Source organism: Bubalus kerabau, chromosome 3 (genome assembly GCF_029407905.1).
Source record: "Bubalus kerabau isolate K-KA32 ecotype Philippines breed swamp buffalo chromosome 3, PCC_UOA_SB_1v2, whole genome shotgun sequence".
In the NCBI taxonomy this organism is placed as follows: Eukaryota; Metazoa; Chordata; class Mammalia; order Artiodactyla; family Bovidae; genus Bubalus; species Bubalus kerabau.
This window is the reverse complement of record NC_073626.1, coordinates 161,455,307-161,468,153: the sequence shown is the minus strand read 5'-3', so window position 1 is coordinate 161,468,153 and position 12,847 is coordinate 161,455,307. Positions and strand designations below refer to the sequence as shown.

Genomic DNA, 12,847 nt, shown 5'->3' with positions numbered 1-12,847 from the left:
GCCTCAACAATTTGCATGGACTGTGGTAGGTGGTCGGCTGGTTGGTTGAATAAATTAACTCTGTGATCTTGATCAAGTTATTTAACATCCCTAAGCCTCAGTTTCCTCAACTATAAATTGGGAGTAGCCCAACTCAGGGTTTATTCATTCATTCAACAAACATTTTTTAGTTCCTCCTGTGTGCCCGGCACTGTGCTGGCCTCTAGAGAAATAGCAGGGAACAAAACAGACAAAGGAGACTTCCCTGGTGGTCCAGTCACTGGGAATCCGCCTGCCAATGCAGGGGACATGGGTTTGATCCCTAGTCCAGGAAGATTTCCATTTGCCGAAGGGCAGCTAATCCCATGCCACAACTACCAGAGCCTGTGCTCTCGAGCCCGTGTTCCGCAACAAGGGAAGCCACCACAAGGAAAAGCCCATGCACCGCAACTAGAGAGTAACCCCAAAGACTGCACACAGCAACAAAGACCCAGCGCAGCCAAAAATAAACAAACAAATTTTAAAAAAGAAACAGACAAGGGTTCCTACCCCCGTGTTGCTTATATTCAAGGAAGGAGACAACTATAGAGAAACAAATTATAAAGATCAGTAGAAGATAAGTATTCTGGGGCAATGAAGCAGGGTAAGAGAAATGAGAGGGGGTACTTCCCAGGTGGCGCTAGTGTGGTAAAGGAGCCACCTGCCAATGCAGGAGGCACGGGAAACTCGGGTTCGATCCCTGGGTCCGAAAGAACCCCTGGAGGAGGAAATGGCAACCTATTCCAGTATTCTTGCCTGGAGAATCCTATGGACAGAGGAACCTGGTGGGCTACAGTCCACAACATCACAAAGGGCTGGACACAACTGAAGTGACTTCACACACACACACGGGAGATGGGAGTGTGATAGGGGGCTTGCAGTTTGAAACAGAGTGGTAGGAACTGGCCTCACAAGAAATTGTTGAGCCAATCTTGAAGGGGTGAGGACCAAATGGAGCAGAAGTCTGAGCAGGACTGCTCCAGGAAGCATATGCCCTGTAGGCTCCAGAAGAGCAGGGCTGGGGGGAGTGTGGGGGAGCTAGAGGGACATGAGTTCAGACATGCAGTGGGGGCCAGATAGCCTAGCATCTTGTAGGCCATGACCCTTTTATTTCTAGTGAAACGAGAAGCCATCTCAGAGGATTCTGAGCCGAGGAATTACATGATCTGACTTAGGTTGTTGTGATGGCTTTAAATTATTATATTAAATATTAAAACAAATATTAACTATTTAAAAGGGCCTGGCACAGAGCCTAGAATGTGGCTCGTTCTCTCCTGGTTGAATGAGCATAATGGGGGCTTTGGCTGAGGTGTGGGCAATGAGTGTGCAGGCCTGGGTCAGGAGGGCACAGGCCCTGGCAAGTCGCGGGCGCCCTCTCCTGGCGAAGCCCGCACTGGCTGTGACGCCGGAAGCCCTCCAGCCCTCGCCAAGGCCCTCACCTAGACCAGCTGGCTACAAGGCGCTCATCTGTCCCTCAGAGCGGCCCCATAGTGCCCCGCGGCCTGGCGCCCAGCTGGTGTGTGCTGCCAGTCTGCCCTGCTTTGCAATCACAAGCCTGTGGTGTCATGGAAAGAAATCTGCTCTCTGGAGGCCAAGGAGCAGGGGCCCCCGTCTTCCTCTGCCAATGATACACTGGGTGACCTTGGCAGTTCACCCATCTCTCTGGGCCACGGGAGATTCCTCCAAGTCATAATGAGGCACCATGTGCCTGGCACATGGCAAAAGCTCACTGTTTGATGAATCAGTGAATGAAGTGGGGACCGTCAACCTTTCTGGTAAATATTTAATTTAGAGAAAAGTAAATAAAAGTGCCCAGCGGGTATTCATTCAACAAGTATTTAAATATTTGATGGGCACCTTCTATGGACAAAGCCCTCTTCCAGGCACCAAGAGTAGTGAATAAAATGAATGAAAACCTTGCCCTTGGTTAGCTGACATTTTAGGTGTTGAAACAAAGGTCAATGATTTGCATATGAGTCCTGGGCAGGCTGGTGGTCAGAGGAGGAGTGAGAGAAGTGGTGAGTGAGTGGAATGCTTTGTCTCCAGGCGCAGGGGTGGCGGGATAGCCAGAGTGGACAGACAGGATAGGGAAGGGCCTGCTGAGACGTCAGTTCTTGGCTTAAAGACATATTTGCCTCCACAATCCTTCCCACTCCACCTGCTCAGGTGGGGTCTGAGTTGGTCTGGAGCTGCTCCCATGGTAGGAAGCTGGTCAGCCCTCTGAACCATCTTATTTCTCAGTGTTCAGATGCCAGTTCCCAAGGAGTAGGGAGAGGTTTAGCCATGGAGGGGACAGGGATACATACAGTGTGCGTGGGTGCAGACTGAAGATCTGGGTGTATGTGTATGACCACCAGAGACCCAGATCTTTTTCAGTTTATTTTTGTCCATTCTCTGGGATCAGGCCACATGCATCTCCTCTGCCCCAGATTCCTAGGTCACGGTCCAACCCCCAGGGAGACAGACAAAGCAGAGGGCTTAGAATCAGAAGCTCCAGTCCAGGAAGGCTTGACTCAGACCATGCTTTCCCCTGGGCCTCCTCCCTTCTCTGAGGACAGATGGGTAGCCATCATAGGGACAAATGTGTGTGAGAAGGAAGGGCTTTCTGACCTTCAGAGCTGTCCCAGCAAGAAGGGGCCCCCTAAGAGGCTGTGTGTTCTTAGACCCCAGAGACACTCAAGCGTAGCCTTAGGACAGCTGATCAAGATGTGGGACTTTCTGGGGGGCAAGTCATGGCCTGGGGGCCTTTCAGATCTGGGTCTGCCAGTCTTAAAGAGTCCTCCACTTTCTCCTTCTAGTGACCAGTCTGCACCTAAGCCTTTTTTGGGAAGGTAGGGAAGCCCCTAAGCCTTTCTCTGACCTCATGTCCCTTTATCCTTTGTGGGGTAGATGAGTGCTCAGAACTCATTCAGGGGGAAGAGCAAGCTGAGAGCCCCCGGAGGTTACTCACAGATACATGAACACCACCACGCCCACGTGGGCCCACCTCACCCAGGAGTCTCTCTCACACAGAGAGGAGCTCAGATTTCAGGGCCCCTCATAGGCTCAGGATAAGAAGGCGCCGCCCCCCTCTATCCCAGTGTGCACAGGAAATGCTCCTGCTCATTTCTGTTGGGGGTCCACCACAGGTTGATTGTGGGGGTGGTGTTCTGGAGCCTGCAGGGTTCACTCTGTTGGGAGGATTGCAGGGAAAGGAAGGGAGGGTGGGGGACATGGGATTTAGCCCCATATGCTCCCAGGGCAAGATGAAGGATAGCATACCTTGAAGAAGGGGGTCCTTCCTGGAGCCCTGGAGGGCGGGACCACACAAGTTACGGGGTGGGGGTGGGGGGGCTAGCAACTCATGAGCCAGGGCTGCATGCAAGAAGGGGGAGAAAGAGACACCAGAAAGGCTTTTGGAAGCTTCTGGAAAAAGCCAGTTAGGAACAGCATACTAAGGACTTTAGCACTAAAGCTCTATTGGATTTATTTCCCTTACAAACTGTCTGAATTTATCATGTTTGTGATCTTTACCCTCTTCCCGCTTCTAAAGGGTAACCTCTTAAATCTGAGGGGTGGTTGGAAGACAAGACCTACATGGATCCATCAAGCTTCCTAAATCTCTGATCCACCTGGAATTTATTTTTTGAAAGGAGTGAAAAGACAGATTTCACTGCTGCCCCTGTCCATGGCTACCATGCCCAGTACTGAATAATTAAGGTTTCCCCACAGAAACCTTTAAGATATGTTAATGTTTTATGATTTTTTTCCCCATATGTCCTACATTCCCTCATATCTTCCCAAATTCTCCCAAAATTTCCCTTTATCATTTTAATTAAGATTGTATTACACTGAAATTATAAGATAACATAGGATGACTTGACATCTTTTTTAGAGCAGTGAGTCTTCATCTCCAAGTATGAGATAGAGCTTTCTGTTTTTCTTAACAGGGTTATTTTTCCTGACTTGGCCTTGGAGCTTCGAAGATCCAGGTTTAGTGGGAAGAGGGTGTAAGCTACCTTAGGCAAGGACCACAGGAGCCCTACTTCAGAGCAGTGTGTGGGGGCAGTCCTGGTAATGGGGCGTAACAAGAGGTATGTGTGAGTCCCCAACAAAAGCCCCCTCCCCCATATGCTACACACATACAGCCAGGCTGTGAGGCTCTGGGAATAGAAGGGGTGGCAGGCCCTGGGGGACAGTCTGGCTGGGCAGGAGGGCAGTACACAGTTCACCTCAAGAGGTGATACAAGGAATTTCCTGGTGGTCCAGTGGTTAGGACTCCATGCTTCCCTTGCAAGGGCACAGTCTCGATCCCTGGTCGGGGAACTAAGATCTCACATGTTGTGTTATGTGGCCAAAATATATATATATATAAAAAAAAAGACGTAGTGTGACAGGGCTCTCTCAGAGAAGACCTGGCAGTCAAAACAGCAGGGGCCGTGCTAGGCTTGTGCTTATCTTTTTATTGTTTCTGTTCAGAGCCCCTGCAGCGGGGAAGGGGCAGGCACGGGGAGGTGGGCCCCCCTACCACCTGCCTGAGACCGCTCTCTCCTCTCTCCTCTTCTCTCCAGCATCTCGCCCACCCTCTCTCTTTCTGCATCTCCTGCTCCCACATCTGGCACCTTCGGGGGTTCTCTCTTGCAGCCCCTGCTTTGTAAGCCCACCTTGGGAAAGTAAGGGACCATGGGGTCAGTCCCAAGCCCCCCAGTCCCCACGGGGGGGCTATGTCCCCAGTTACCTGCCTGGCTTGCCGAGGATGCTGCCTTTCTGACTCAGGCCGGGGAGGGGGCAGTGGGGAGGTCCACAGGGCTTGACCTGACCCTGAGGGGTTCCTACGTCCTGCTCTGGAGTCCCCTCCAAAGCCATATGCTAGAGCCTGAGGTCACGGAGGTGGGAAGGGTAGGGTCACTGCCATGTCTTGGCTCCAGCCTGGCCCTGCCCAGCACACTCCAAGGGCGGCCCAGGACCAGGCCCCCTCACTTCAACATCCAGACCTCACACGGCAGGGGCTCCCTGTGCCTGGGAGGGTTGGGCCATGTCCCCTGTGGGGACCAGGAGGGGTGGTCGCAGTGAGCAGGGGTCAGAGGCTGTGAGGGGAGCACTGTGGCTGGGGGTGGTGCCCTGGGATGGAGGGAGGCTGGCTTTAGGAGGCAGTGAGGACAGAGGTGAGCACGGTCTCTGGCGGCAGAGAGGTCTCTGGCTTTAGAGCACCTCATGCTGCTGCTGTGTGGCCTCACTGACGACCTGGAGAGGAAGAGAAACCCAGTCTAACCCAGTGCTGGCTGGAGAATGGAGTCATGACCCCGGGACACCACCTCCCCAGCGTGGCAGACCCTTCTGCCCCCAGGCAGAACCAGCAGCAAGGCTGGTAGAAGACACCTGGCTGACAGCCCTCCCAGACACACCCCACAGGCCCCCCACCTCAGGGGTAAGGGGACCAGGCAGACCACTCACCTCCCCGTCCCGGGTCTCAATGGTCTTGATCATCACCGTCTTCTTGGTATGGACCTCAGAACCCCTCTGCTCGGGGCTTGTTTCTGTAACAGATCCATCCACACGTTCAGCCTGACCAAGGCCAGGCCTGGGCTGTTCCTGTGGCTGGGAGTCCTTCCCTGGTCTCACTGGGCAAAGCCCGGAAGACGCCCACCCCCTCAATATGGGCCTGTTACATTTTCAGCAAAACATCTTCACTTGTCCTTGTGCCCAGCACCCAGTAGGTGGCTCTGCAGACCCAAGGGGCTGTCCCAGGGCTGAGATAAGACAAGGAGCCAACAGGTGTGCTCCAGGTATTGGCAGGTTCAAGAGGGTGAGGGATCACCTAGGCCCCAGGCCACCCAGCAGTCCCCCCGCCGACCAACACCCCTCCTCACTCCCCCTCCACCCCTGGTCCCCAGGAGATCCCTGCAGGAATTTGTACCGACAGTTAGGACCCTAGAGCCCAGAACCAAGGCATTCTTTTGAAAGATCTCATGGTACCCAGCCCCCTTTATCTCCAGATGAACAACTTGATGTCTTAATGAAAGAGAGATGGACAGGAATCAGTCACTTATTTATTGCGTGGATGGCCAGTCACTTGTCCCTCCATGCCTCAGTTTCCCCACTGTGAAATGAACGTTAACAGCGGTACTTGCCCTGTCATGGCCCAGAACTATTGACTTGAAAAAGCATTAAGCGATTTTAAATGCAAGGCTCACACTTGATATCTGCATGAACTGCTAACCGAAAAGAGCCATTCTGAGTTTTATTGGAAGGGTCAAATTTAGGTCCTTGGTGTTATGAGTTTGGTGTTCATAAATCTCCTTAGCCGTCAGCCAGCCTGTGATGAACATTGCAACTCGGTGGAGCACAGCATGTATTTTTTTCTGATGGAAATGAACATCGAATATATAAAAGATTTGATCTAGGAAAGGCGAAGCTGCCAAGGACTCCAACTTACTTTCCTAATGTATCATTAGAGCATGTTTTTCTGCTCTCTGGGGTTGGAAAGCCACTCGATCTGCATATTACTAACGTCAGAATGGCAGAATGCCCTAGGAGTTCGTTCTTTTAATTGTTTGGCTTTGCTAAGGTTTGGCTTCATTTTTTAAAGCAAGCACCCAACATCTTGCTCCAGAAAGCTGGAAATGTTCAATAAGCAGCTGGAGGGCAGTGGGGGGGTGCTTGGCAACTTGTCAAACAGACAATAAGTGGTGGGTGCCTTGTAGCTCAGGCATAGGGTTCTAGATGCTTCTGCTGCCAGGTCCCCAAGGATACCCTGGTACTTCCTCAGAGTTTGGGTATATTAGGAAAAATAAACTGTTGGCCACTTAATATTCCCAGAAGATGCAGGGGACATGGTCATAAAATACAACACTGTGAAATTTAAAAAAATAAAATAAAAAGCTCCCTTTGTCAGAAGATGCCTCTACCTAAACGTCCCCGTTCTCCCGTTGCAGCCCCCTTTCTGTTCCCCAGACTCCAGCTCTGTCCCTATGGTGTATCTTCCCTTCCTGGCTGGCCTTGGGCAGTGCCCATGCTGGCCTCCTACCCTCTGCCACTCCAGCCTCCACTTGCCAACACGCACTCACCTCGGAAGTTGAGGGCAGAGAAGGTCTGGATAGGGAGGTTGATCCTAAAAGGAGAGAGACCAGGCCCCCAAAGGGTTAGGACCCTCCATCTCTCTCGTCACCACCCCTCAAAACTTGCCCTGATCCTCTGTAAACACCATTCTCAGCTGTCCCAGTCCCACTGACTTCAACACTGCTTGGGGCATGGGGCCAAAGGCCAACTCGAGCTGTCCCAGGAACTGTCCCTTCTGGAAGGATCACCCCAGTCCTTCTCTGACCTGCTGGTGTGACACCAGGACCCCCACTGCACCCTCCACTGTACCCAGATTTCTTTCTTGCCCTTGGCATTGCAGGGTGTATCAACAGGAGCTGTGGATGACATCCACTGCATGTGCCCACCCTCCAGCCAGTCTGGGAATCTCTGGCCCACTCACAGGAAGGCAAGTTCCAGGAACTGCCACCCGCCCTTTGTGCCTAGAGCTGGGAAAATGCAGTGTGACCTTAGCTACCTGAAGGGGTCATTATATGAGGATATTATTCTACAGTATCTGAAATCTTTCTCTCTATAAATCTGTATCTAAATATGTCAGCTGATTTTTTTAAACTTCAGATTTTATCATTTTTGTGAGCATCAGTGGGCATTATTTTGTTGAGTAAATGATCTGTTTTGAATTGTTGTTAAATTTACATAGTGAAATGCACACATCTTTAGAGTGCAATCCATTGAGTTTTGATCAGTGTCTACATCCATGTAACCACCAGTCCAAATCAAGATACAGAACATTTCCATCAACGAAGAAGGTTCCCTTGTGTCCCTTTCTGGTTGCATGGTGTTTTTGTGTCTAAAGGTGATTTGTTCTGAGCATGTTCTGAGCATGTCATTGCATCTTTTCCTGTGAGCACGTGTGTGTGTACACATGCATGTGTGTGCACCCATTGAGCATGAATGTGTGCACCTTCTCTCTTAGCCTATCATGTCCCAGCTCCATCTGTCTCTATTCATCTCTATCTGCCCCCTCCCTTTCCTTCCTCATCACTCCCAGCTCTGCTTCCATCTCTCCCTTGAATGGCAGTAATGTTTTATTACTAGTTGCTGAATATGGTTTTATGCTGCTGGTTCTTAATTCTGAAGGTGGATGTGGGAATACTTATATTTCTCTTTTTATAAAAGCTATTAATTAAATCACTTTTTACCCAGGTGGCTTGGTTAATTCTCTGTAATCAGCGCAGTGGTGGCCTCTTGTATAATATTGTTTCTAGATCTTGTGATGGTGATCCTGAGCCCCGCTTCAGGTCAGGAAGGGGCCCTCAGTGCACCCCCCTCCAGGAGCCCACGGCCAGCCTCTGCCCCTCACCGGCTCTCCTCGCCCTCCAGCAGCTTCCGGTAGGTGGCAATCTCCACGTCCAAGGCCATTTTGACATTGAGCAGGTCCTGGTACTCGCGCAGGTGGCGGGCCATCTCATCCTTGAGGTGTCGGATCTCCTCCTCCAGGCGGGCAATGTTGTCCTGGTAGCCGCTGGCCTCACTAGCAAAGCGGTCCTCTAGCTCCCTCATCTGCCTCATCAGTGAGTCGTTCTGCAGGAGGGGGTGCCCAGGTCAAGGACGGGCTGTGCTGGTGGTCGAGGGGACACGGGGGGCCCAGGATGGAGACAGGCACAGTCTCCGGGCTGGGAGGTACCCCAGATAGCCAAGCTGAGGACTTGTCAAAATCCTCTGAGCCTGGGAACTCGGAACTCAAATGAAGCCTTATGTGGAATATCAGAGAATACAGCTGATACAAGGGAACATGGCTGTCCACCCTTCCTGCCTCCACGCAGGAGTCCCACGATTCCTGAGAGCCCCCCTGGGAGTCCACTTGTCTGTTTCTACCCCTGTGGTAGATATGAGGAGACAGAGGCCCAGAGAGGGTGTGTGTTGTGCCCGAGGTCACAGAGCGTGAGCTGCAGATGGGAAGGGCTGGGCCAGGCAAGGTGGGCAGGGACTCACGGTGCCCTTGAGGGCGTCGATCTCACAGGTGTAGGACTGGATCTGGTGGCGGTACTCCATCATCTCCTGCTTGGCCTGGCGCAGAGCGTCATTGTTCTTGTTGGCTGCCTGGGTCAGGTCAGACACCTACGGGCAGAGAGAGAGGGTCCCTGAGATGACAGGGAGGATGCAGGATACAGGAAGGGGTGGGCAAAGAAGCATGGGGACCCTGGGCTCACCCTCCTCCCCAGAGATGGAGCCATAGGAAATACCTCCAAACTGGGATTGAGGGGGCAGAGGGGCCGCCAGAGTCTCACCTTTGACTTGTACCATTCCTCCGCTTCCGAGATATTCTTGGCCGCGATGGTCTCATACTGAGCACGGATGTCCCTGAGGGCAGCTGTGAGGTCTGGTTTCGACATGTCCATCTCCACCTGGACCTGCTGTTCCTGAAGCTGGGCCTGTAGCTCGCGGATCTCCTGCAGGGTATGGCTAGGCTTCAGTCCCCAACCAGCCCCAACACGTACCCTCACACCCCCACTCCCCGAGTCCAGCACCACCACCGCCCGCTCCAGCCGCTTTCACCAGGGCATAGTACCTCTTCGTGAACTTTCTTAAGGAACGCGATTTCCTCGTTGAGAGATTCAATCCTGCGCTCCAGGTCAATTCGAGCTAGAGTGGCGGCATCCACGTCCTGGGAAAGGTCAAGTGAGAGGGAGAGGGCACTGATCACCCGGGCATTGCAGAGGGAGACCAGGCATGACACAGAGGGGACAGAAGGGGTAAGGCAGCTGGGAGACCCAAGAGGACTCACGGCTCGGAAGGCAGCCAAATTGTTCTCCGCTTCTTCTTTCAGCTGAATTTCCTCTTGCAGCCTGGCAGACACAGGCAGAAGGACAGACAGATGGTGAGGATGAAACAGGCTGGGGAGAAGACTGACTGGGGGCTGCCCAGGGAGTGGGCTCAGAATAGAGTGAGGAGGGCCCGCCCACACAGGGAGGGGACAGGAAGTGGCCCAATCTCTGCCCTGGAGCCACACCCTGAAGTCCATGTCCTCGCTAGTTTGTGACCTCCCTGGGATTAAGAACTGCGTCTTATTTTGTCCACCTCCGGGTTCTTATTTTATCCACCTCTGGGTTCCCAGGCCCCAGCCCCAGCCTGACCCATGTAGGTGCTCATTTAACGTTTGTGACCTGGGTGGTAGAACAGTGATCACTTGGACAGAAAAACAGGACCCACCAGTATTTGCTCTATTCTTGCTGCCTGAAGCACAGGGAGCCTGGTGGAGCCACAATCAGTGTTCCAATCTGTCTGAGGGCTGCGTCTCCCCACCTCCCCCTGCCCCTCCAACTCACTCTCTCCTTTCCTCCAGCTTATCCATCCTCCCTATAAAGCTTAAGTCTGGCCCAGGGGTCAAGATCCCCTCTCTACCCCCAACCACAGGGCTTCATCACAGAAGAACTGAGAGCTACTGCTGGCCCCAGATTTCCTTGTCTCCTACCAACCTGTCCTCTCCCTCCCACTGCCTATGGGCCTCCTTTCTCCTTCCATGTGCCCACCTGAACCCAGAAACATCCCCCTAGCATCTTAAGATGCTTTGTAAGAAGCACCTGGTCTCCCAAGATCGCCCATTTCCACTCCACGATGTCCCCAAGAAAATTGGGACCGTAGCCTCGTCTGCAGCCTGAGAGCACAGGGAGAGGCATGGCGTCTCTTCCCCCTCCCCCGGAGACACAGCTAGACCACCCTCACCCTGGGTACGATGGGGTACTGACCACTGGACCCAGCCCCAGGCCTAGCCTCCCGTGCCCGGCCCCTGGAGAGGGAGAGGGTTCTGGGGGCGCTTGCGGGTGCTCACTTGGCCTTGAGCCGCTGCAGGTCGTCCAGCAGGTTGTCCCGCTCGACGTCGACGCGGGCGCGCTGGTTGGTGAGCACCTCCACCTGGCGCCGCAGCTCGCGCAGCTCCTCCTCGTAGATCTCGGCCACGCGCGTCGGCTCCCGGCCCTTGAGCCGGTTCACCTCCGCAGCAAGCGCCGCGTTCTGCTGCTCCAGGAAGCGCACCTTCTCGATGTAGTTGGCGAAGCGATCATTGAGCTCCTGCAGCTCCACCTTCTCGTTGGTGCGCGTGGTCAGGAACTCCTGGTTCACGGCATCGGCCAGCGAGAAGTCCAGCAGCTCGCCCGCGCCATAGGAGGAGGGCACGCGGGTCGAACCCAGCCGGCTGGCCCGCAGCGCCCCCAGGCCCCCGGCCCCGCCCGACGTGCGCGACACCTGGTACACGCGGGACGTCACCGAGCTCGAGGAGCCCTTGGTGCCGAAGCCCGCGCGCGGGAACACCGGCGAGCTCAGAGGGGAGCCGAGCGGGAAGCTGGGGGCCCCGCCGAAGGTGCGGCGGTAGGACGACACCCGCTGGCTGGACGAGTAGGCCTGGCTCATGGTGGCGGCGCGGGCAAGGCTGGGCGGCGCGGAGAAGGAGGCGGCGGGCGGCCGGCCGGAGAGTGAATGTGGCGAGGGGAGACAGGTCCCCCGGCCGTCCGCACTATTTGTATCCCTCCTGACATCAGCCCCCGCCGCCCCTCCCCTGACAGCTGCAGGATCCCGCTGTCCTGCCAGGAAAGGGCGGCCCCTGGCGTGGGGGCGGGGAGGCCAGCTCCCCCGCAAGAGGCCTGAGCCCCTCCGCGGGCGGGTGGGTGGGGGCCCCTGCGGGGTGTGGGAGAGGCTGGCGGACCTAGGAGGGCAGAAGGTGGGCAGCCCTGCCAGCCGCTTCACCGGGGCGCAAACATTTCTGGAGCCCCCGGCCAGCCCCCTTTCAGTCCTTGGGTGCCTCCCTGGTCCTGGGGTGATCAGGGGAGAGAGCTGGGGAGAGGCTTCCATTTAGTTTGAGGGGCTTCTTTTGGCTCCAAGGAGATACTTTGGGTCATTTCCTGAAGAGACAAGGCCTATTTCCAAGACAGTCTGCAAATCACCTTTTTTTTTTTTCCCTAAAGATTCTCCGAAAGTGGCAAACATTTAGGAGGGCTCAGGCAAAGACCAGGAATGCCCCTGCCAGGCCTAGTGGAGGAGGGTCTCTGACAGGCGTGGAGGAGGGTCTCTGACAGGCAGGGAGGATGGGAAGGCCTCCCTGGGGCAGGCAGCCATCCCCACCAGAGCCCACCTCCTCAGGTATGTCCACTAGCATCTGAGTTCCAGCTCCCAGCCTCAGTTTCCCTCTGGATTCATGAAGGCCCTTTTCCACCCCACCCCTACCAGTGAGGGTGCAGCCTCAAGTTTACAAACAACAGGGTGATTTCCAGAAAGGGCCTGGTAGGCTCTCAGTTTCCAATTATAACAATTATAACTGTGTCCTCTCACCCCCACACTGCCAACTTCTCTGGGCTTCTGTCCCTGTGAGCCCACCCCCACCCCCTCTCTGATTCATCCCCCTTCCTCACACCACCCCCACCCCCAGGGGTTTGTGTTTTGTCAGGAGCCTCATGTCAACCCAGCCATCTCCCTGGCAGCAACAGCTGCCAACCCCAAATACCAGAGCTGGTATTTATAGAGGAGAATGCATCAGTCCGGGAAACAAGCACACAGGAGAGGAGCTCTGGGGGGGTGGGGGTCGGGTACCTGAGGAGACATGGGTGTCAGATGGTGGAGGAAGGCTTGAGGTGATGAGCCCCAATCACTTCCCACCCCCTTCATGCTCTAAGCCCCCAGCAGAGAAGCCCTGAATAGGGCTTGTCCATCCCTTGTACTAAGGTCTCCTCCTTAGTACAAGGCACTGGCTGACCTCTAAGGACATTTCCGCTTCTCCATGAATATTGGCTGTTTCTCTATACCTCCACCTGGCACTATT

The 12,847-nt window shown here is 54.4% G+C and overlaps 1 protein-coding gene across 1 annotated transcript; it reads right to left on the bottom strand.

The window, feature by feature from the left end:
* Positions 1–4,440: 4,440 nt before the first annotated feature.
* Positions 4,441–11,538, bottom strand: DES (desmin). The gene is made up of 9 exons (XM_055573554.1): positions 10,868–11,538; positions 9,824–9,884; positions 9,608–9,703; positions 9,327–9,488; positions 9,031–9,156; positions 8,399–8,619; positions 7,065–7,108; positions 5,452–5,534; positions 4,441–5,241 (listed from the first exon to the last, which is right to left on the bottom strand). The coding sequence occupies exons 1-9, from the start codon at positions 11,443–11,445 to the stop codon at positions 5,200–5,202; spliced, it is 1,413 nt and encodes a 470-aa protein (XP_055429529.1). The 5' UTR covers positions 11,446–11,538; the 3' UTR covers positions 4,441–5,199.
* Between the last annotated feature and the right edge of the window lie 1,309 nt (positions 11,539–12,847).